At 32.5% G+C, this 23267-nt stretch overlaps 1 protein-coding gene across 2 annotated transcripts in view; it reads left to right on the forward strand.

Moving 5' to 3' along the window:
- Window positions 1-1942: 1942 nt before the first annotated feature.
- The window catches only part of LOC126966760 (uncharacterized), a 211286-nt gene continuing 189961 nt past the window's right edge, over window positions 1943-23267 (forward strand). Inside the window, exons 1-2 of one of the 2 annotated variants that reach the window (XR_007729775.1) lie at window positions 1943-2350; window positions 6030-6513. Coding sequence is in view for 1 of the 2 variants with exons in the window: in XM_050811042.1 (XP_050666999.1) it covers window positions 2308-2350 (43 nt within the window). In the remaining variant the exon portion in view is untranslated. Of the gene's footprint in view, window positions 2351-6029; window positions 6514-23267 lie in introns of those variants that run through there. The other variant, XM_050811042.1, reaches the window with a different exon arrangement.

A 23267-nucleotide genomic window follows, 5' to 3' on the forward strand; every position in this document is an offset into this window, starting at 1 on the left:
CAAAAACAGAAGAGTTTGCAACGATGGCAAGAACGCTGGAGTACTTCAAGTAAGGGACGTTGGACCTACCGCCTGATACCTGAAATTGCGCCATGGGTTAACCGCAAGCATGGGGAGGTTAACTACTACCTGACCCAGATGATCCCTGGCCACGGATGTTACAGATAGTACGTCCATAGATTTAAACACGAGGACTCCCCAGATAGCCCAAACTGAACAGACGCAATCGAAGATGCGAATCATGTATTTTTTAAATGCCATCTTTACATAACCGCTCGGGACAATTGGGAGAAGACAGTAGGTACAAGCATTACACCTGATAACCTTATCAGCGTAATGCTTACTTCTGAAGTAGCATGGGATGCAACTAGTGCATACGCGGCAGAAATACTAAAAAACTTGCGTAGGTTAGAGAGGGCAAGACAAGCCACTGTAGTAAATTTAAATTTTTTAGTTTCCAACTAAAGCAAAAGCTAGATTCTCCCCCCGTGAAAAAATGCCTTGCGGCGATTCCATGGGGGCTAAAGAGATAGAAGAAGAGGCGGTTTTTTAGTCTGTATTGGCCTTCAAACCGAGCCCGACATATGAGATCAATACGATCTTGATCTTATTTTACGTAAAAGTATTTTTCCCCACAGAAAAAAAACACCCCTACACACACACACACACACACACACACACACACACACACACACACACACACGCATACTAGTTAAGTTGTCTTTGCTCCCTGTATTGTATTTTGATAATTAATAATCTTCTATATGTATAAAAATCAATTGCTGTTCGTTAGTCTCGCTTAAACTCGAAAACGGCTGGATTGATTTTTTATACATATAGAAGATTATTAATTATCTTTATACAATACAGGAAGCAAAGACAGCTTAACTAGTATGCGTGTGTGTGTGTGTGTGTGTGTGTGTGTGCTGATTTTGGTTTTGAATGTTTTGTGGAAGTCTAGGGAAGGTTTAAAATGTTTGAATAGACGTGAAAATGCTTGGATTTAAATAAAACAAAAAAAAATTCAACCCGTCGTTCAGAAATCAAATTCATATCAATCAAAGAATAGTTGAAAATGAATAACTACTAAGAATTTTTATATCTTTCTAACTTACTCAGGAGGTAAAAAGTAAACTAAATTTTAGGTAACTATAGTAGGTAGATTAACTACAGTTGTTAACTATCTATCAGATTATTTTTATGTAGATTAATAAATCTTAAGCTTTGTCACAAATTAAATTTCTGAACGCAGACAATTTTATTTGTAATTTGACAACAAACTATATTATGTGGATTGATAAATCTTAAGTTATGTCAAAAAATAATATTTCTGAACCTAACCGCACCACAAAAAAAAACAAAAAATGCAAAAAAGTTTAATTTACAGCTTTAAATTGATGTGTCTGTCAATATAAAATTGAAACCTTATAAAAAGCCAGTATTTTAAGAAAACTCTGTTTTGTAAGTAAGCTGCTTACTTATCATGTGCAATTATATCGTGTATATAATCAAAAATAATAATAAAATTTCATTCATACCGTGCATCTCATTTTATTTTTTTAATAAAAAAAGGATGCCTTTCGTTTGTTTTAACTTTATATTATACAAAAGTTTAGGTCTTTTATTTATCCATTGAGGCAGTACGAAGTCTGCCGGGTCAGCTAGTATAATTTAGAAACATATTTTCAACTTGTAATACTAGTATTAATTATTGTAATGTTAGGGAAATAAAGTTATTATTATTATATTTTATTAATAAAACTATGAATAAAATTCAAGATAATATTATGTAACTTGAAACCCACTTTTCAAATATGATAAGCACGGTAATTCAAAGTTATATCACTTGCTCATTTTCCACTGAGGATTCGAAATGTTGGCCTATTGACTTGCGTTCCGTGCAAATAAATTAAAAAATAAAGTAAAAATGTATAATGGAAGTTGGATATTGTAATGTCAAAATAACTCTCTTAGTGCCAAAATATTTGCTTTTTCGGTGTTTATTGCGTTATTTCTTCAATTAAAAGGCATTATGATGGAGTTATCCGCGAATTCTTTTTCCCGTGGCGTATTAGATTGTCACATAATCGTTCGTTTGTAGTGATTTCGGGTGTGTTGTCGCTAAGTACAAATGTCACTGTTGTTTATTGTTTTGTATTTGTTATTATATCAGTGAAATCAACCAAGAATTTTATATTTTAGTGCTACTATTTGATTTAAATCAGTTTGTTTTAGTGTTTTATAGTGTTAAGTGCGAAATAAATTCAGTGATTTGCAGTGTTGAGGTTAGTTTTCGTTCCCGCTTTTATGGTGTTTTCACGGTACATCTCTATTTGCAGCCTCCGGTTCGGTGAGTAGTAGCAAGTAAGTTCTATAACTCAGAATCTCCCAAAGTCTATAATATATATAGATGTTTTATAGCAGCAAAAATAACATTTTTATTATGCAACACTTTCTGCTCTCAGTACTCTGATGTTTGTTTATTTGTTGTTCTATGACGTATTTTACTATAAATTTCATTAAAGATGCTGACAAGAAACCAAACTAATAGATATTTTTTTCAACAAAATAGAAAATTTGGTATTAGTTGAAAGTATATTCTATACTTGTTGTTAGTAAGTAAAAGTACCATGAGATGTTCAGTTGGGAGACATTCCAATAATATGGCCTCAAGAAATACAATGTTCTATAACTATATAATATATCAGTAATGATTCTCCATATTTGAATGAAATGTTAAAGTAGAAGAATACTATCATAACACTGAGTATACTGTACTTGTATAAACATTTATGTGGGAAAGGTTATTATAGCATTAACAATTTTCTTAATGACTCCACGGCCTGGAAATAAAGCGAACACCCTCAGGCTCTTTAATTATTAATGTTTATTGTACGATATTACATTGTAATCCATATTTTATATTTAAAAAAAAGCCCACTGAGTTTCTTGCATTTCCCATTCTTCTCAGCTCTGAGGCAGTCTCTTTTGAATGGGTGGTAGTTTTTGACGTTCAATAAGTGATTTTAAATCCTATTTTGAATAAAAATATATGAATTTTAATTTTGAATTTAAATTTGTACTTAGTTATAGCTGCCTCTATATTTTAAATTCAACTAGGTTTTATTTTCTTAAAAAAAATATTTTCTGTTTAATGTTGGTAAAAGTTTAAATTTACCTATGTGAGTTAGTAATACTAAGATATAAAAGTGTAACAATATTTTAGTTAGTAGTAAAAATAAATAATACAGTATAAGATAGTGTTTTTATGTTGGGACACATTAAATAATTCTTTCAGGATAACTATGATAATAATATTAAATAATTTTTCCAGTGTTTTTGAAACACAGTTGGATTCACTGTAATGTAGTAAGTTGATAGTTATAATTTTTTTTGATAGTTTTTGTATAAGTGAAAGTTAGCTTCCAAGTTTTTGAATGTAAGTTGATGTGAATGCTGCAGTGTTGGCTTGAGAATTAGTTTGTATCCCATTTAATGAATGTAAGATTTTAGCACTGTGTTGATCTACAAGTTTTCATTCCCGTTAAATAAATGTACGTTAAAGTTATTTATGCCATTACATTGGCTTTATAACTGTGTAAGATTCCCATTCAAGGAATGTATGTTTAAATAATAGCCACAATGTTTGTTAGTTTTTTGAGTTAGTTGAGTTGGTATTAGTACTGGGTTCAATTCCCAGCAGAGGAATATAAGTTTAATTTATTGCCACTGTGTTGGTATTAGTACCGGGTTCAATTCCCAGCAGAGGAATATAAGTTTAATTTATTGCCACTGTGTTGGTATTAGTACTGGGTTCAATTCCCAGCAGAGGAATATAAGTTTAATTTATTGCCACTGTGTTGGTATTAGTACTGGGTTCAATTCCCAGCAGAGGAATATAAGTTTAATTTATTGCCACTGTGTTGGTATTAGTACCGGGTTCAATTCCCAGCAGAGGAATATAAGTTTAATTTATTGCCACTGTGTTGGTATTAGTACCGGGTTCAATTCCCAGCAGAGGAATATAAGTTTAATTTATTGCCACTGTGTTAGTATTAGTACTGGGTTCAATTCCCAGCAGAGGAATATAAGTTTAATTTATTGCCACTGTGTTGGTATTAGTACCGGGTTCAATTCCCAGCAGAGGAATATAAGTTTAATTTATTGCCACTGTGTTGGTATTAGTACTGGGTTCAATTCCCAGCAGAGGAATATAAGTTTAATTTATTGCCACTGTGTTGGTATTAGTACCGGGTTCAATTCCCAGCAGAGGAATATAAGTTTAATTTATTGCCACTGTGTTGGTATTAGTACCGGGTTCAATTCCCAGCAGAGGAATATAAGTTTAATTTATTGCCACTGTGTTGGTATTAGTACCGGGTTCAATTCCCAGCAGAGGAATATAAGTTTAATTTATTGCCAAAGATTCCCATTCAAGGAATGTATGTTTAAATAATAGCCACAATGTTTGTTAGTTTTTTGAGTTAGTTGAGTTGGTATTAGTACTGGGTTCAATTCCCAGCAGAGGAATATAAGTTTAATTTATTGCCACTGTGTTGGTATTAGTACCGGGTTCAATTCCCAGCAGAGGAATATAAGTTTAATTTATTGCCACTGTGTTGGTATTAGTACCGGGTTCAATTCCCAGCAGAGGAATATAAGTTTAATTTATTGCCACTGTGTTGGTATTAGTACCGGGTTCAATTCCCAGCAGAGGAATATAAGTTTAATTTATTGCCACTGTGTTGGTATTAGTACCGGGTTCAATTCCCAGCAGAGGAATATAAGTTTAATTTATTGCCACTGTGTTGGTATTAGTACTGGGTTCAATTCCCAGCAGAGGAATATAAGTTTAATTTATTGCCACTGTGTTGGTATTAGTACCGGGTTCAATTCCCAGCAGAGGAATATAAGTTTAATTTATTGCCACTGTGTTGGTATTAGTACCGGGTTCAATTCCCAGCAGAGGAATATAAGTTTAATTTATTGCCACTGTGTTGGTATTAGTACCGGGTTCAATTCCCAGCAGAGGAATATAAGTTTAATTTATTGCCACTGTGTTGGCATTAGTACTGGGTTCAATTCCCAGCATGGGGATAAAAGTTTTATCTATTGTCATTGTGTTGGTATTAGTTCGATGTTCAATTCCCAGGAGAGAAATATAAGTTAAACACAATGCCACTGTGTTAGTATTAGTACTGGGTTCGATTCCCAACCAAAAAATATGAATAGTTAGTTATGTTCAATGAGTGATTTCATGTACTAATTTTATTAAAAATATTTGAATAAGGTAGAGCGCAATTCAAACAATTGCCCAATCAAGAGGCTAAGTGTGTAAACAGCCCAGATAAACTAGGTAAATATTAAAAAAAAAACTCAATCAGATAATTCTTATCACTTTTATATTAAGGATATTATTTAAAGTATTGCATACCATTTATAAACGGAGTAAGCAATTAAGTAATAGTTGATGGCTAAGTTTGATTGAGATATTTTCTAGCTAGGCCACCTTGTTGACATGAGTCTTTTACAACCATGGTTTCATATTTAAATATTTGTCCTTAAATTTATTACCTCATAGAACAAAAATAACATTTCATAAAACAAATATCAGTTGCTTTACTTTTGGAGATTCTTATCCATTTAACAATTATATATATTATATATAAAACCATAGTGCCATTACTATTCAAGGATAGGTTTAAATTTAAATATATCACTTTAGTACTATGGTGATTAATACAAAAGAAGAAACACATATGAAAACAAAAAGTTTGTAAAATGATTAATATTTTTTTGTTCTTGTGTTTTATTTTTTTACCATATAATTCCTGGACAATTTAATAAAATATATCAAATTGTGTGTTTAAATTATTTACCATTCCTACTTCCACATCCTGTTTTCCCTGAATACAAAAATTTTAATATTTGTGCCATACCAATGGCAAGTAATGGTCCATATGTCTTTTATTTTATAAGGTATGAGGTATTTGGTATAAGAGGTTTGATTATTTGGTTTTTCTCATCAGTGCCGGCGCAGTTTATAGCAGGCAGGACAGGAGCGGGCTTGCTTATTTTAAATGGATTCACATTTTATATGAAGAATCATCAAGCACATGGCAAGAAACAGTGGTACTGTTCTTCACGCGATGTTCATGGCTGTCGGGCAGATGTCATCACATACAGAGGCTATGATGGCCGAGATTATATTTCAATCTTCAGAGGTCGGCACATACACCACCCACCTCGTCTTCGCCAGTGTCAAGATGGGAGATATATTAGAGAAAAAGATTTAAGTAGATTATACAGCAAGTCCCAATAATCCTAGCTGTTTTTATGTATTATAATTTTTTACATTTTGTTTCAATTTTAAATCATGACGATGTATATGTATTGAATGTACTTATTGTTATACACTGACGATTTTTTGGAACGCATGTTTCTTATAGGGACCTGCTAGTTTAGATTGGTTGAAAATTGTGAATATTTAAGAATACATTATTCTGATACAAATGTGCCTTACTTAAATGCCTCTTATATAAAATATGACCAGAAAGACAAGGATCTCATATATTTGATGATTGTGGCATATACATTGTTTATATATTATATAAATAGAACTTTATGATATGTTAATTAACTAGAAATACAGAAAAAAAGAAAACTTATAATATAAAAGCTATTATATTGTTAGTTTTATATATGCTTGTTATATAAACTATTAAATATACACATATAACTTATACACAAGGAACAGAGTGTGTGTGTGGAATTGGAGATTAGATCTCATAGCTTGGTAAATGTATGTACCTGTTATAAGTTATGCTATGTTTCAGATTCAAATATATACTACCTCCCATCACACCGCACAGGAAGTATGGTGCTGATATTCAAAGACAATAAGTATTGGATAAATAATCGGTACCAGAATACAATTAATTGGACATGCAGAGACAGGAAGCGTATTGGATGCAACAGTTGTGTGCAGACCACTGTTGAGGGTCGTTATATCAAGCACAAGGGCTATCATAATCATGCTGACAATTATACTAAATATAACTTTAATGACTGATGCCGGACAGCATGTTTGGTACTTCCCATTATTACCGCTGTAGAGAGTGTCAAAAATGTATAATTATAACTCACATATTAAATATTATTAGTAGCAAGTAGTCATAATATAAAGCTTTCTACTTACTACCAACCAAGAATTGTATTTTGGTTATTTTATTGGAAAATACAATGTTTTTTCATTTCTTTCCTGTCATAACTGTTCATAAAAAAAAATGTAACTCATCACCCATTTAAAAAGTATTGTCAGTATTCTAATGGTTATTACTTATGTATCTGTTTAATATTACAACATTAATGTACAATGATTCTTGCATTCTGATAATAGTGAACAAACACTGTCGGTGCATAACAATCTGTGGTTGTTTAATGTAGGTACCTACTTAATTTATTATTTAATTTGAAATAAAAATAACATATTGTGATCTTACTTTTAAACCTTTAAAACTTGCATCAAAGATGAGTAAGTTTTTTATTTGTGTGTCTATTTCTATTACTGTGTAAAATAATGGTACCTATCAATAAGTATAGGATTTATTTCATTTAATCTTATAAAAATTATAAGCTGTATCGTAGAAAATTTACTGAAAGCAATGTATTTGCTAATTAGTTGGTAAGTACTTAACTATATTTATTTTAGATTAGTATTTTATAGTCATAAAACTTAACACAAATTACTTATTAATCAAAATTTGTGCTAGGATAGTATACGAGGATAGAATTCAGATCTAGTACTTAAAGGTATTTTAGTGATTTTGTAGCATACTTTGTAACTGATCTCTTTATAAAAGTTCATTCCTTTTCTAATATTATTATTATTTTTAATTAGTTATAAATGATATGCAGATCAATGTTAGGTGTAATTAGAAGTTTCTGCCATGAAACAATGTGATTATACACATGGAACAATTGGATCCGTTTTGGAAAGTTTTGTTTAATATGATAAACTAGTCATCATTCGATTGAAAATATCTGTATGTGCCAAATGTAATCTCTATTGTAATGACTTAGGAAAGTTTGTAATGAAATTATAATATTGAAATATGCTTGTTGTTTATTTTTTAATCAATTTGATTGTTTTTAAAACACTCTTGTGTCTTTATTTTAGTTTTGTTTGGATCCTTATAATTTTTAGGTAAGAAGTGTGAATTATGATTTTTATGTAGGTATTTTTTTTTTATTTTGCAAAATATCACTTTCCATATCTTCTTAACTTAGAACTGCAACATTTTCCATATCATTTTAGTCTAAAGTAATGAAAGATTCTCAGCCTTTTAAAATAATGTAAAATATTATTATAAAGTTTGTTTTTTTTTTAGCTATTTATGTCAAAAGTAGTAGGGGGAAGGACTTGGCATTGATAAACAACTATACTTTCGCGAAACATTACCCAGTGAAGAGTGGCTATCGATGGAAGTGTTCCAGCCAGTATTCGAAGAATTGTCCGGCGGCCGTGACCATCGACAACGACGGTCGGATCGTCAAGAGGAACGAGAACCACACGCACTACCCGCCGCGCTATCGACACAGCATCTGGGCCCACCACGAATATCTGTTGAATCTCAGAAACTGTGTGTAAACAAACTATCAAATGACGCGTGTACTCACTCCTGCTTCAAGTTATACAAAACTATACGTTTTGAGCTCGATTTAAGTGTGTGCAGAGTAAATATACAATAATTTAAACCAAAGGTATAAATTGATTCTCAAACTTTCTCTTTGTTATTAATAAACGCGAAGTATAGTTATTATCTTTCCTTTGTCACTACAGAGTTACATGACATACAGAAGTAATTTGAAGCTTTGAGTAAGTTTTCATTGCGTTTATTACTAATAAGATAGTCTGGGTTGAACGTTACCTAAGTGTTAGATAAGCTCTTCAGTAAGTATACATCGTATACTAAACACTGTAATGTTTCAGTACTATTGGTGAAGGGGCGCAACGGGAAGAACCTTTTGATGCTAAATGGATACACGTATTATCAACACAAGCACCTCCGTGATGGATTTAGATGGAGCTGTACCCAGATGGGCTCCAGATCGTGTCGCGGGTTCCTGCATGTGACGGACGAGATGCTCGTCGTCAGGGCGTTCATTGAGCACACTCATCCACCTTCCACTTACTTCTTTAAGCACATTAAAAAGAATTGTGGAAAAATTAAAGTGGTAAGATATTTATATATTTCTTTTTCAAGAATTTCATAAAATCATATAACTAGGTACAAAAATCGCGTATATTGTAAAAATCAAGTCCATAAAGACGCATTATTAAGAAAAAAATGTTGCAGAGTTTTGCTTAAGACCGATTTTGAATATTACGGGTGTCTATTAAATGTACATAACAATTTTCAAATCCTGCTTTCTTTTCAGGCAAAGAGTGTGACGGGCGGTGTGGCTCCGAGCGCACCTCTCAAGATATCGAGAGTCCAGGGGCGCGTCGGATTCTAACAACAGCTAGCTTTAATATTATTATAAACTTGAGTTTTAATTATTAATCTTTATTTTATCAAGGCATCATGGAAATTAAATTTAATTATAAATGTATTCATGTTATATTATAGAAACAATTAAACGTCTAGTTTATACTGTTTGCGAAATAATTTTCCCTTCTTGCATGATAACAGTAATTGGTTGAATACTATAGATAATTAGTTTAATGTACAATAAGACAAGGTCTGAAATTAATGGTAATTTTTGTCGGCAGTTGAATTTTATCTTCGTCCAAGTGGTCGCATCAACTTGCGTCTCAACAACTTTACCTTCTATAAGCACTTGAAAGCTAGAACAAACGCGTATCGCTGGAGCTGCACAGCATACGGTTCAAAATGGAAATGCAAAGCCCACCTCATCATCACTGACAAACTCGAAGTCCTCAAAGCGAGCATCGATCACAGCCACCCGCCGAGCTCCAGGAAAGAACCGCGACTACCCTCACTGAAACCCATTAACAAAAGTGATGCATACAATAAACAAAATGGCCATCCAACTATAAACCCGCCATCATTAACTCCTTTACACGATTATTTGATTGCTCATAGCGTTTATAACAATTATTGAAAACGAAACAATTGTATCATGTCGTCTTTATTAAGATATTCGTTTTACTAGTTAGTTAGGCTGTAGCGAGTTTATTAATTCCGTATTATTATACGGACAGTATTACACAAGTATTACAGACAGACAACAACGATCACTCTCGCTACTATTTAAGGTACATTTAATTTTATTATATTCGACAGTCTTGAAAGTTTACTATTATAATATCTTGCCAAATTGTTATTAGTTCCTAATTCATTTTCTGCGTTTAATATTAAGGGTGCCTTCCAAATTGACTAACACTTAAATCCAAATAATACTTACTCGAAAGTGACAAGTTCGTCTTACACTCGCCATTTGTATGACACTTTGTGTTAGTGTGCGTGAATTGTTTAAAAATAGAGGATAAATCAAAACTCAATTTTTTTTAACAGCTGTAAATAATAATAATAATAGTCTATCTAGACGTATAAAGCGACGGTAATCTAATCGTATTACCCTATGGTCTAACCAAGACTGCACGAATTTTGCTTTTTTTATTGAATACTCGCTATTCTCCAGTTAGTGGAAGTAATATTTGTTCGACATAAACTTACCAGTAACTGAATACAACATAGGTAGGTACTGATCCTCTCCCAGGTGTATACCTACCGGTAGATGAATCTGAAAATACTAGAACTTCTAAAAAAGCAATTAGGTACATTTATGATTGCGTATCCATGATCGTAAGAGGAATTGTTATTATTACTTATTGATGTAGGATAATAATGTTATTGATAACATTGTAATTTATTTTGTAAGAGTTTTCATATTTCAGAATGCTGTTCTGATTGCAACCCGTCACTTTGACGGGGTTATTTGCTTTAACCCAATTAATATTACTAATTTATGAGACTCAATTTAAAACAATTTTATATAAGAGTTAGGTACGTTATGGTAAAATGTATCTCCGAAACATAAAAGTAATATGACAACTGTATTTTGTCATTTTATCACATTTGAAGACTTTTTTACGTAACTTTTGTATTGAAAGTGCCTTCTAGAATAGGTTTTGCATGCTTTTTATTAGTATATTAAGTTTTTACTTTTTTTTTAGATAAGTATCCTTATCAAAAGTGTGATATTTTGTATAAACATATCCAGTATTATTTGTGTGATCATTATTTTACTCTAAGACTGTGTGATTTTGTGCATTTATTAAATATCTCGTTTCGATCTCGTTTTAACTACCTACATTACTACACGTACACTGTATAAAGGTGCGTTTCATTTTTAATTCTAAAACTAATCTTTGTATAATCGGATAATGCTTTTGTAATATCAAGCGTTTAAATAAAGTATCTTTAATGTTTTTACTATTATTTTAACTGTCTCATATCACATTGTTTTGCTTACTGTTCTGAACTGTGAGGAAGGTATTCTATATATTTTTAGTTAGAACTCTATCCAGTAAAGCGATTACTTACATAAATGTTGCTTACTTAAATATATTTACTCCAAGAATTACGAAATCCGAGTTAAATCAATTGAAATTAGTTAAATTTTCAGTCTTTTCTATTACCTTCTTCATTTAAAGTAATTATCTGCAATTATATTCAGCGTAAATGATACCTCACCTTTGGCCTTCCATTTGAGCCCAAAATCGAAGTTCAAGTTCTCTGCGATCGGCTGACTGTGTGACTTTCCGTACGGAGTATTCCCGAATTGATACGATTTAGAGACTGAAAGCTCGGAGCATAGTCTCACCTCAAAAGCCCTCACCTCTACTATTGCACATGGCATGGTGGCGTTTTCACTTCCCGTTGAGCATCAGGTGAGCCACATGCCGGTTTACCTCATCTAATACATTGTAATAAAACGGTGTGTGATCAAGACCGCGCCGACTTTACCCGAACCAGCATTACAGAGCGAGTTGGTGGCTGCATATTATTACAACACATACAATACTCAGTGCGCTTAAACAAATTATCACATCAAAATATATTTTAGAATATTTACATTTTTAATACATGTACAAGAGTAGTTTGTACATAAGCATAAACTCACAGCTGTGTTCCAGAGGTTTGGCACAGATTATGGAACTCCATTTGCCACGATGCTAACATATTTGTTTTGCTTTTTCTAAGTGCATCACTTCTTTCATAGTTTGCTTTATTGTTTATTCTATTTTTCACCTCTTTTATCTTCCCGTCTATCCCCGACTTGATCGGAGAATGTCTAGGTCGACTTTTCCCAACACTTGTATCCAATTAGCTCTGTAACTTCGTGCAGTCAATCTGTTTTCATATTATCAAATACAATCACATCGTTTTCTTTCACTCCTTCGTTCTCTTATGTCACCGTTGATTTGTCTTTTAATTTTACATTATTTATTTATCCATACATTGCGTAGGTACTTACACCACGAGCGACTGATTTTGAGGGAATTTTTTCGGGGCAGTAATTGTCCGTTTTGTTGTTCACTTAGCGCCATCGCGCTTATAATTTAAATAACTTAAATTATTATAATTTTTAATAATTTTAAAAACCATTAATTATTTTCTCTCGTAAGCGGTTGGTCGGGATAGTATTTCTACTTAGTAATATTTTGAAAACGAAGTATTTATTACTTTATTTCAGAAATTATTTCGTAAGAATTCCGTATCTTCACACTATAACATTTATAATACTTTGCCGAATGCTGTGTTGAAAACTGCGAAGGTACTAATCTGATTTATTTATTTTATTATTCAGTACAAATAGTAGATTGTTAACCGAGGGTCGAAAGAATCAATTCCCGACGTATTTAAAGTTTAGACACCCGAGCGCAGCAAGGGCGGCTATAGTCCGAGTAGGAATTGATTCTTTTACCCGTGTTAAGCACTTTACTTTTCATTTCGAATATGAGGAAAATAAAATTAGTTGTTTATTTAAACTATTTATTGATATTAAATCATAATATTAGTAGTACCCATTTAAAATTAACTGTCAAATTAGGACAATGTATGACGACTTTTTAAATTTTAAATTAGGAACTCTCCGCGTAATTGTTGCGGCTTATTCCGCTCAAAGAAGTTTGCGCTAAGTTCACGCTGACAGTCACATGTCCGCAGCTTTTTTTTAATTCGTTTTTTTTACATAAAACTTCACAGCTGAAAGCAGTTCTATTTTTGAAGTTCATTCCGGCCCTTAGGTGGAAAGTAATTTGTGTGAGTTTTTCCCTCTCTATGTAGGGAAGCAGCATTTTCCACCCAATAATTAGATCAAGACAACATTACTTTCCGAGTATGAGAAATGAAAAATAATTTTCATTTCTGTCCTTATTTGCGTATTTGTTACATAAACAAGTGTTTCCGCAGGTAAAATGTTAACACTGTCAAGAGGGAAGCGAGGAAAACAGGTATTTTATTACAAGGGATATACATTTTACAAGCAGAAAGAGCTGAGCAGAGGTGATGCTTCCAGATGGAGGTGCACCAGACACAGCCGGGCCAGGTGCACGGCTTACTTACACCTGGACCATAACCTGAGTGTGGTGTACGCGCCCACCATATGCCACACTCACAAACCCCCGAACGTGATAAAGCCTAAGACGGCAACTTTTTATGTGTAGAGTGCTTTCTAAATAAACTGCACAAAATAAATTGCCGTGAATTGCCTTTTTGCGGTAGCTTTAAAGGTGCTTAGTTTATTATTTTGCTCCAGTTGTTCCTGTTGTTTGACAGGTCGATTCTCGACATATTGTCGATATTGCTTCATAAGCTATATGATATAAAAGTAACATTGTGTCAATTAAGTCCGGGGTAAATATTTCACATACCAGGTATATTATGTACTAGTTGACCCGGCGAACGTTGTTTTGCCATATATTTTTTTTTTAGAGTTAGACCGTTTCTTGAATATTGCTTTATTTTTATAAAATAAACGTAGCCTAAGTTACTCCTTATTACATCAGCTAGCTGCCAATAAAAATCACCGGATTAGCCAGAACATACAGACAGACCGACCGACAGACAAAAATTGTAAAAAATGTTATTTTGGTGTATGTACCGTATATTTATTATTTATTTTATTATTTCAATATTACAAACAGACACTCCAATTTTATTTAAATGTATAGATAATTCAAACAATATTTTTATAACTAATAGCCTATATGTTATTCTGGTGTGTAAGCTATATTATTGCAAAGTTTCATCAAAATCCATTCAGTAGTGTTTGCGTTAAAGACGTTCAAACATACATCTAGACATACAAACTTTCACATTTATAATATTAGTAGGATATTATATTATCAGACTATGTTGGCAAATGTAATGCTTATATTTTAGTGGCTTATTTAATTCTAATCGTGTTTGTGATGTTCATGAATTTATTTATTTATTTAATCGATATATACATTTCCGACACAGATGGTCTTTAGAACTATATAAATTATGCATAATTTATATTACACGCGGAAAAATGTGAGTACATAGATCTTATTAAATACGTTTATTAGTGTTAATGTTTTGTTGCACTTGATCTCATGTTTGTTTGAACTTTATTCAATAATTATAATTAACAATAATAATAACATACGCAGCAACTGAGTTTAATGAATGAAGGGCAACTAATTGAGATTTTTTTAAATTGAAACGTGTGTATTTTCTATATAATATGTTATGGTATTGAAACATAAATTATTTTAATATAAGTAAACTAGTTTATCTATTTATCCTGACGTTTCGCTGATAATGTAAATCGGTTATAATTTATTCTCAAAAAGTATATCAATAGTATTTTATTTTATAGATGAATTGAAGAAAATTTTAAGGCAAAAGGCATACAAGGCATTTATTTTCTCAAAATTGATTCCTTTAGAATTCTTTTTGATGTCATTTCTTATACTACTAGATACTACTACCGCTTCGGAAACAAATGGCGCTCTGAGAGAGAAGAAGCGGCGCAAGAAACTCTCCCAGCATTCTTTTTTTTTTAAGATTTTCTTATTCAACTTGATTCGGTAGGCAGTGCAGCCGGATCTTATGCAAATTAAATTTTCTCTTAAATATAATATGCCCACTTCTAGATATACACGGACAAAGACCACGTCAGGTGTTTAATATTCTTTATATTGAATATAGTGAGGTCACACCTAAAGCCAACATCAATACCGTAGCTGTCCATCCAAGGAGCGGAGTATGTTCCAGTGGGCATAGTTCACGGTATTAGTTCGGGACGATACGACATGGGTACCTTCAAGAAAAGCGCGTACACCTTCCTTAAAGGCCGGCAACGCTCTTGTGATTCCTCTGGTGTTGCAGGAGAGTGTGGGCGGCGGTGATCACTTAACACCAGGTGACCCGTACGCTCGTTTGTCCTCCTATTCCATAAAAAAAAAACGGTATTTGTATGGCGGTGCATGGTCACAGTATGACGCGGTCACGCGGGAACATTAATGATAAATTATGTATTCCTGTCATATTATATATGTTAAAATGTATATGTATGCACATTATTCATTTCCAGTTTAGCTTCTATACACCCATTACTACGAGTCTTTTGTAATAGTAATTTATTAAAAACCAATCAAAACAATACAATAGTATTAATTTCCTTGTGCAGTCAACAAATGATCGATGAAACATATTAGTTACTGTGCTCGCTACTTGTTCAGTTTATATGTACATTGATCGTTTGTCCATTACACGATTGTTGTGGTGTTCCTTAACTGGGCTTGTTGTCGCCAATGATTATGAATGACTTATTAGTGTATCAAACCAGAAGTAATGTGCGCATATACAAGTTTGAATGTAATCCTGCAATGGAAAGAGTATGTCGGTAGGTACTTTGTGGGTACTGGGTTACACATAAAACTGTACTACTGGGAAATTATTGGGAATTAAATTTATTTGAGGCAAAAATAAAAACACTATCTTCTGCTGCAACCTGTCATAATCTCTGCTCCTTTTAACCCCAAACTTTGAGAATGGAGATTCGCTGTAAATGCACACAACTTTGACCCACTTATCAATCTTTTGCAACGTAATAAAACGGGAAATTAATGCCCATTACCCAGTTTATCGTCCTAATTTGGTAGCAAAGCGAATTTATGGCTGAAATGTATACATTTATAAATGACGTTATAGTCCACAGACCACACACAAGAGTGGGAGGCTCCTTTGCACAGGATGCCGGCTAGTTTATTCTGGAATCCTGTGCGGGCCTAGATTATGGGTACGATTATGGCGAAGCCTATTTCTTCCGTGAAGCAGGAATGTGTAAACATTATTGTTTCACTTAAAGGGCACCGTAGCTAGTAAAATTACTGTGCAAATGAGCCTTACACATCTACATCTTATGTCTTAAGGTGACGAGGCCAATGGTTTTATCGCTCAGAATTTTAAAAATCTCGAGCGGCACTGCATTGTCGTGGGCAGGGCGTATGAATAACCATCAGCTGAACGTCCTGCTCGTCTCGTCCTTTATTTTCATACATGAAAGTCTACCAACGCAATCCAAAAGAAGGGCTTTGGGTATTTAATTCTTATAAGTAGGTACCATACGTGTACTAAAACCAACATATGATAATTCTTATTCTTCTAGTTTTCTTAGATGTTGTAATTTATTGTGATAAAGATAAGTAAAGGGCACAACTACATTTTAGCCTTGGCTGATTGTTATATAAGCGTTTAAACAATAACAGTAAGAAAGATCTCAATATAGGTACTTAGTTTTAATTTACAGTATGTTTGTTATGCTCTCACACCCTAACTACACAGCTGATTATGTCATTGTACACACATCTTGGGTAGGAAAATACATAGTCTACATTGTATCCTGAAATTTATAAGATTTTGTGAAGATAAGCGGTTAAGATTTGTATACGGACGAAGTTACGGGCACAATGTAGTCACATGTTAAATATTTAACACTATTTATCAAGATTGTGAAATTTTTGACATTTAAAAGGTACATACAGTCAGAAGATAGATAGACAAACATTTCGATAAACGTAGTATTGGATTCAGTCAAATGTTTATTTATGAGAGAATTTAAAAAAATGTAATTACATAGCGGGCACTCTTGTATTAAGTTAGTGTTATATTACTCTATTATATCCAGCTAACTTCATAGCCTCATGTTAAGGTTGTGTAAGTGAACATCCAACGGAAGTCATATTGCTAAGTCTCCGGTGTCCGTCTGTTTGTATCACATAAACTACAAAAACAATAACAATGGCTGATAGCTGAAATTTGAACAGAGAGTGTAACAACAAATAAAATATAAAATATTCTATGCAATACAAGTATTTCAAAAGTACAGTATTATATATCTTATGTATCTTACGATGGCACGGAATTTTTGATGAAAGAATCTAGAAAATCAAAGGAAATAGTTACATCTTACATATTTATGTTACCTATCTACTGGAAGACACTTCGTAAAAACTTCTAAACCTCTCTTAATTAAGTTACTAACTTACTTAAGTTATTAATTATTAAATTGTACATTTTTAATTGTCAACTTATTTATTTCAAAACCAACAAGATAAGAATGTGATAATGATCCATTAAATTGTATTTATCAATTTAAATATAGGAATTACCTCTAAAAATTCTTCTTATTTATTAAATCCTATTTTTATGTATTGATTTATTATGAAAAATAGAATTACAATTTATTAATATATAACAGGCCAAAAACCACAGAGCTGAAGCTCTAAGCTTATCACAAACTGAATTTATTTAGGGTGCCAGTTAAATTTATGGTCTATAATTATTAATCCAAGATATACGGAGATAACGGAGACAATTATTGTAGGACAGATGCAAATACTAGGGTCCAAGTTATGGTGAAAGTAAATTGTAAGTGACTCTGCGCTTTTAGTACTCGTATTTGGGTAGTATCATTTGTTGATTTTATGTACGGGGATCGAATATGTATTAGTTTGGTTTTTTAGCATTTAGGACAAGTCCGTTGTCATGACACCATTTATTGATTAAATCAAAGTCGATTTGAAGTTTATCAAGAGCATCTTTGACATTCTTTTCAACTATTAACAAACATGTGTCATCTGCATATTGGTATGAGGTGCAATATTTTAGAACACTAGTCATGTCATTAACATAAGCAATAAAATGAAGCGGACCGAGCACCGATCCCTGAGCTGTGCCTTCAGTGACGGGAATGACCTTGCTAGAATAATTTCCCAAAAGTATTTAAAGTAAAACTTCGCCTCAAATTTCTTCACCAATCTATCGGTACCCCGCGTTCGATTGTAATGCGACATTGTAGTAAAGGTGAAGTTGTATCATTAGTTTTAACTACTGCTTTCAAGTTAGTGTGGCCGCGCGGTCTAAGGCGCCAAACTTAAGTCTTGGATCCCGAGAGGAGAGCAAGTTCGAACCCAACAACCATGTTTATTATCGCTTTATATTTCAATTTTCATAAAGAAGTAAAGCATTCTCTTTTTCGGTTATCATGCTAATATTAAATACTCGTATGATATTTTGTGAAACAAAGTTTCACTTGCATAGTCGTTTCATTAAGCCACACAATCGCTTTTTATTACACGCACACATAAATTTATTTTCTATTTTTTAGTTGAATTTTATATAAAGCGTGTTCTTTTGTTTTTTTTTAACTATTATTTTTAAATGTTTACATATATTTATGAAAATACATGAAGGTCCGTCCAGAAGGCGACTTAACACGTAATCCGCATATTTTAGTTATTTTATACAAATTGAACGGGTTTCCTTTTAAATTTGCTGAACCTGTGTTATGGGAGACCACTCTTTCCGTCTGATAAAATGCTGACATATTAAGAAAACTGAAATAAGCAAAGTAGTCTAGAACTTGTTATAACTATAGTTATTAAATTAACTAAAGTAGATTATACTTTTTTTTTTAAATTTGCGTTAGATTAGAATTACGACTAGATAATTGTTCACCAGATACTTAGATTGATTTATAGACAGGTGAAATACTCCAAATTAAAGAATAAAAAAACGTTTCAAAAATCGACTTCAAAAACTAAAAAGTATAAAATAACTTAATAAAAATTTAATTTAATACTTATCTTATGCAAACCTTTAGCTTTAACATTAATAAAATACTATTATTTATATGTGCTACCTATTGATAGGTTTTAATTGAGCGGGATAGCTTCGTCTAGAACAAAACAACGCAAGCGGCCCGACGTCCTTAATATTTACAGTAAGTAAGCTGTTTATAATATTAAGTTTTATTTTATATGAAATATTGTTATTTTTGGGGTCGGTGTCAGGTTTGTAACTTCGTACATAGTTAAAGGTGAGATGTGCTTGTGTCGCACGTGCGATGTGAGGAGGCGAACGCGGGGCCGCAACGGGAGGACACCGACTGAAAAATAACAATAATCGTAACTAAAATTAGATTGTTTAAAAATACGCAATTAGTTTTAGACTTTTTAGTGCATATTATATCTATTGTTATGGATTAATGTTTTAGAAGTCGGTTGATTTTTTTGTTATTTATTTTTTCAAGTATTGTACTAATAATTATTAGGACGGCACAAGTTGATTCCTCCTGACGTCGTGTTCAGGCCCCCGCCCACGCTCATCTAATCCTTTCAGCTATTTAACACAATATAATATAATTAGGAAATAAGATCAAAAAGGGTTTTTAAGCTTCTAATAATAAATTTCAAACATCACAAAGAAATATTCGAATAGAGATCGGGCAGAGTAACGTCCTAACTAGTCAACGGTTGCAGCGGAAATGTGTCGACGCTAGGGAGACGTCGCCTGTTATAGACGTCTTCTCCCTGTCCACCTGTCACTGTCAACACAATTTAAATAATTACTCACTACAAACAATCAATACGAAAACAGGCAGAATTTCGGTGAGATGTTCACAGACGACAAACGAAGTAATGGTCACCAAAAAAAATCAAATTCCAAATTTCTATAGTTGATTGTAAAATGTATACAAATTTACTTATTATAGCAATTTACAATTAAGCCTTATATATGTAGGTATCAGAAAACTTATTTCTACAACCCTATCTACGTGTCAACGTGTGTGTCTACGTGGATCAAACTTTATTATGCTTAAAAACTAATACATAAGGTTTGTGGGGGAAAATCCAGGAAACTGGGAAAACCTGGCTATTTGCTAATGGTCACCAACTGTTCTGTTACCGCTTATGTAGCGGTCTGTCGGCTGCAAGTGGGGAAAGGTGACGTCACGTCTTTAAAATTTTCTTGTGTTTCTAAGAATATATTTATAAAACAAATATATTTGTCACAAGAAATTAAGTTTCTCGCTTGGCTGTATAATGTTGCCTTCTTCGCTTAAGGAATATTTTGTTATCACATTACAAAAATCAACATACCTATATCACAGTAGACATGGCCCAAATGGCATCTATTCCGCATCGAAATAAAGAAGAATCACGTAAATCGGATCATAAATCTCATCGTTATCGGTGTACATAAAAAAATATCAATTGAGAACCTCATCCTTTTTGAAATCGCTTAAAAACGACAAAACTGACACTCTCCATTTCAAGGTTGTTTACTTAAAAAAATAGACTTGCGACTAGAGCAGACAATGAAACATAATGTATTAAATTGTACTATTGTAATATAAAAGTTAACAAATGACAAAAAAAAAGTAAAGCATCGGTACTGCGGTTTCTGCAATGATAAATTGATGCAATATTTGTTTGGAATCCTGAGGGAAGGAGGAGTGGAGTGAACACGAGTAGTTTTGAGAAGATTATTTGCTCCCGGCAGATCCCTTCTAAAACATTATTAGCACCAAGTTTAGTTCTATATAATTTTCCAATAAACGGTTTGAAAACGTGCACTTTCGCGTGGCACTGAATATTTTATTTTGCTAGAATATTTGCTAAGTCTAATTTATGATTTAAAATTTTTAATAGAAACACTTTCGACTTTTAGAAAGATTTTCCACGAGTGACGTTATATTAAAGAACTTTAATCTATCGTTATTTATGAGGTTAATTCAAACTGTTTATTTTTCATGTACTGACAACAAAAACGCGTTTCTATCCAGAAACGCTGTCGATTATTTTGATAGTATGAATATATATTATAGAATGGATTCCAAGTGGTGGAGCCGTATTCTAATAAGCTACGATAAAGCAAAATAAACCATTTTAAGCGCTAAACATGATTTAAACGTTTTTCAAATACGCCAAACAAATACTAGTATTTTGTAACATTAATTGATTGTTATATCTATATATTGAAGGATAATATTTCTTGTCTAAAAGCTGGTGTCTGTAACACCAAAGGTGTCTGATGTTATCCACTTCGTCTAACGAAAGATTGTTTAACGAATATGAAGCATTATGTGCTTATTCGTTTCTTTGTAAATTTTATATCCTGATATTTTTTAACATTGGGGGACAATTAATTCTTAATAGACCCATGGGGATTACTGTTTAAGTCATTTTGAAGGGAATCCAGTCTAACGGAGTTTGAATAGGTTTAAAAATGTTTAAGTCGTGTCAAATAAAGCAAAAGATTTTATGCGGTCACACAAGTCGTTAATAAATACTAAAAATAATATAAGACCTAAATGGGATCCTTGAGGGACGCCAGATGGAGCTATGAACGGCCTATTTGACGTTTGAGTATGTTTTTTGCATCACCTTACATATTATATTGTAATAGAAATCATTTGTAACGATGAAAATGTAAATCTTGATTTAAAAGAGTGGCAATGAGTTTCCTGGTACTTCTTCTCATTAGTTCAACCCTTTACGAAGTAGCGGTAGATTCAATAAAAAAAAATTTTTTTTTGACATTTATAAGTGTCATTTCCGTGACCTACACGAATAAAGTGATTTTGATTTGATTTGATCTGATTGATAACCGCAAACCACAACTTGAGTGGTCGACCCGATCGAAAGTCTTACTGACATCCATGTATATATAGCGTCAACTTGGTGTCCCTTGTTATTGATTACTTGAGTTGTGAATTCAGTTAAATTGAATATGGTAGACATTTTAATGCGGAAACCATGCTGTTGGGATACCTACTAAAAAAAATTTTTAACAAAAAAAAAAACAACCGATTTCAAAAACACTATTCCAAAACAATAGATATAATATGCACTAATATATATGTGCAATATGCACTAAAAAGTATAAAAATAATTGCGTATTTTTATACTATCTACTTCATTAATCTAATTCTAGTTACGATTATTGTCATTTTTGAAATCGGTGTCCTTCCGCCGTGACCCGCTCTCGCCTCCTCACGACGCAAGCACATCTCACCTATAACTATGTATGTAGTTACAAACCTATCTTGAATGACACCGACTCCAAAAAATATCAAAATCAGTTCACCCAGGCGAAAGTTTTTAGATAACAAACATAATAAAAAAACCGACTTCAAAAACTGAAAAGTATCAAATAACTAAAAATTTAATTTAATACACCTCTTATGCAAACCTTTACCTTTAATATTAATAAAATACTATTATATTTTGTATGTGCTACCTATTGATAGGCTTTAAGTCAGTGCTGACTTCAAATACTTTTCAGTTTTTGAAGTCGGTTTTCTTAAACGTGTTTTTTTTTTACGTTTTAGTGACAGTTTATAATAATATAAAATCAATCTGAATGAAAAATCAAAAAAAAAACCGTAGGTACACGGAAAACAATTATGTCATCCAGGTAGACGAAAATTTTCATATAAATGTTCATAAAATTAAAATTACTTGGCCAAACTAGGTAAATTTTTTATGGGACCATATGGCATCTATTTCGCATCAAGCAGTATTTTCTGTCTGTTCCATTTTCCGATCAAGATCTGTTAAGTCGGAGGATTTACGTTTTAGTTAAACTGGTTATTTAAATGTGAAGTTCCTTGAATTAAATTAAATTTGTCTTTTAAATTTGACTTAGATATCGTTTGTAGGGCTTTTGTCAAATTTTAAATGTGGTTAAATCCAAAAAAAACCCTCTATGTACGCCGACGAAGTCGCGGGCATCAGCTAGTACGTTATAAAAATGAAGTAGTAGTTCTTTTCTGTTTTTAGAAAAAATATTACACTGGAGACATGGATAAGTTTCTTCAATTACAAAGGATACAATGTAATTGTTGGGCGGCTTAAACGTTATTTTCAAGTCAAATTCAAAACTTTCCCACGAGGTGTGGCGGATCTTAGTAGC

The sequence above is a fragment of the Leptidea sinapis genome, chromosome 11 (assembly GCF_905404315.1).
Source record: "Leptidea sinapis chromosome 11, ilLepSina1.1, whole genome shotgun sequence".
In the NCBI taxonomy this organism is placed as follows: domain Eukaryota; kingdom Metazoa; phylum Arthropoda; class Insecta; order Lepidoptera; family Pieridae; genus Leptidea; species Leptidea sinapis.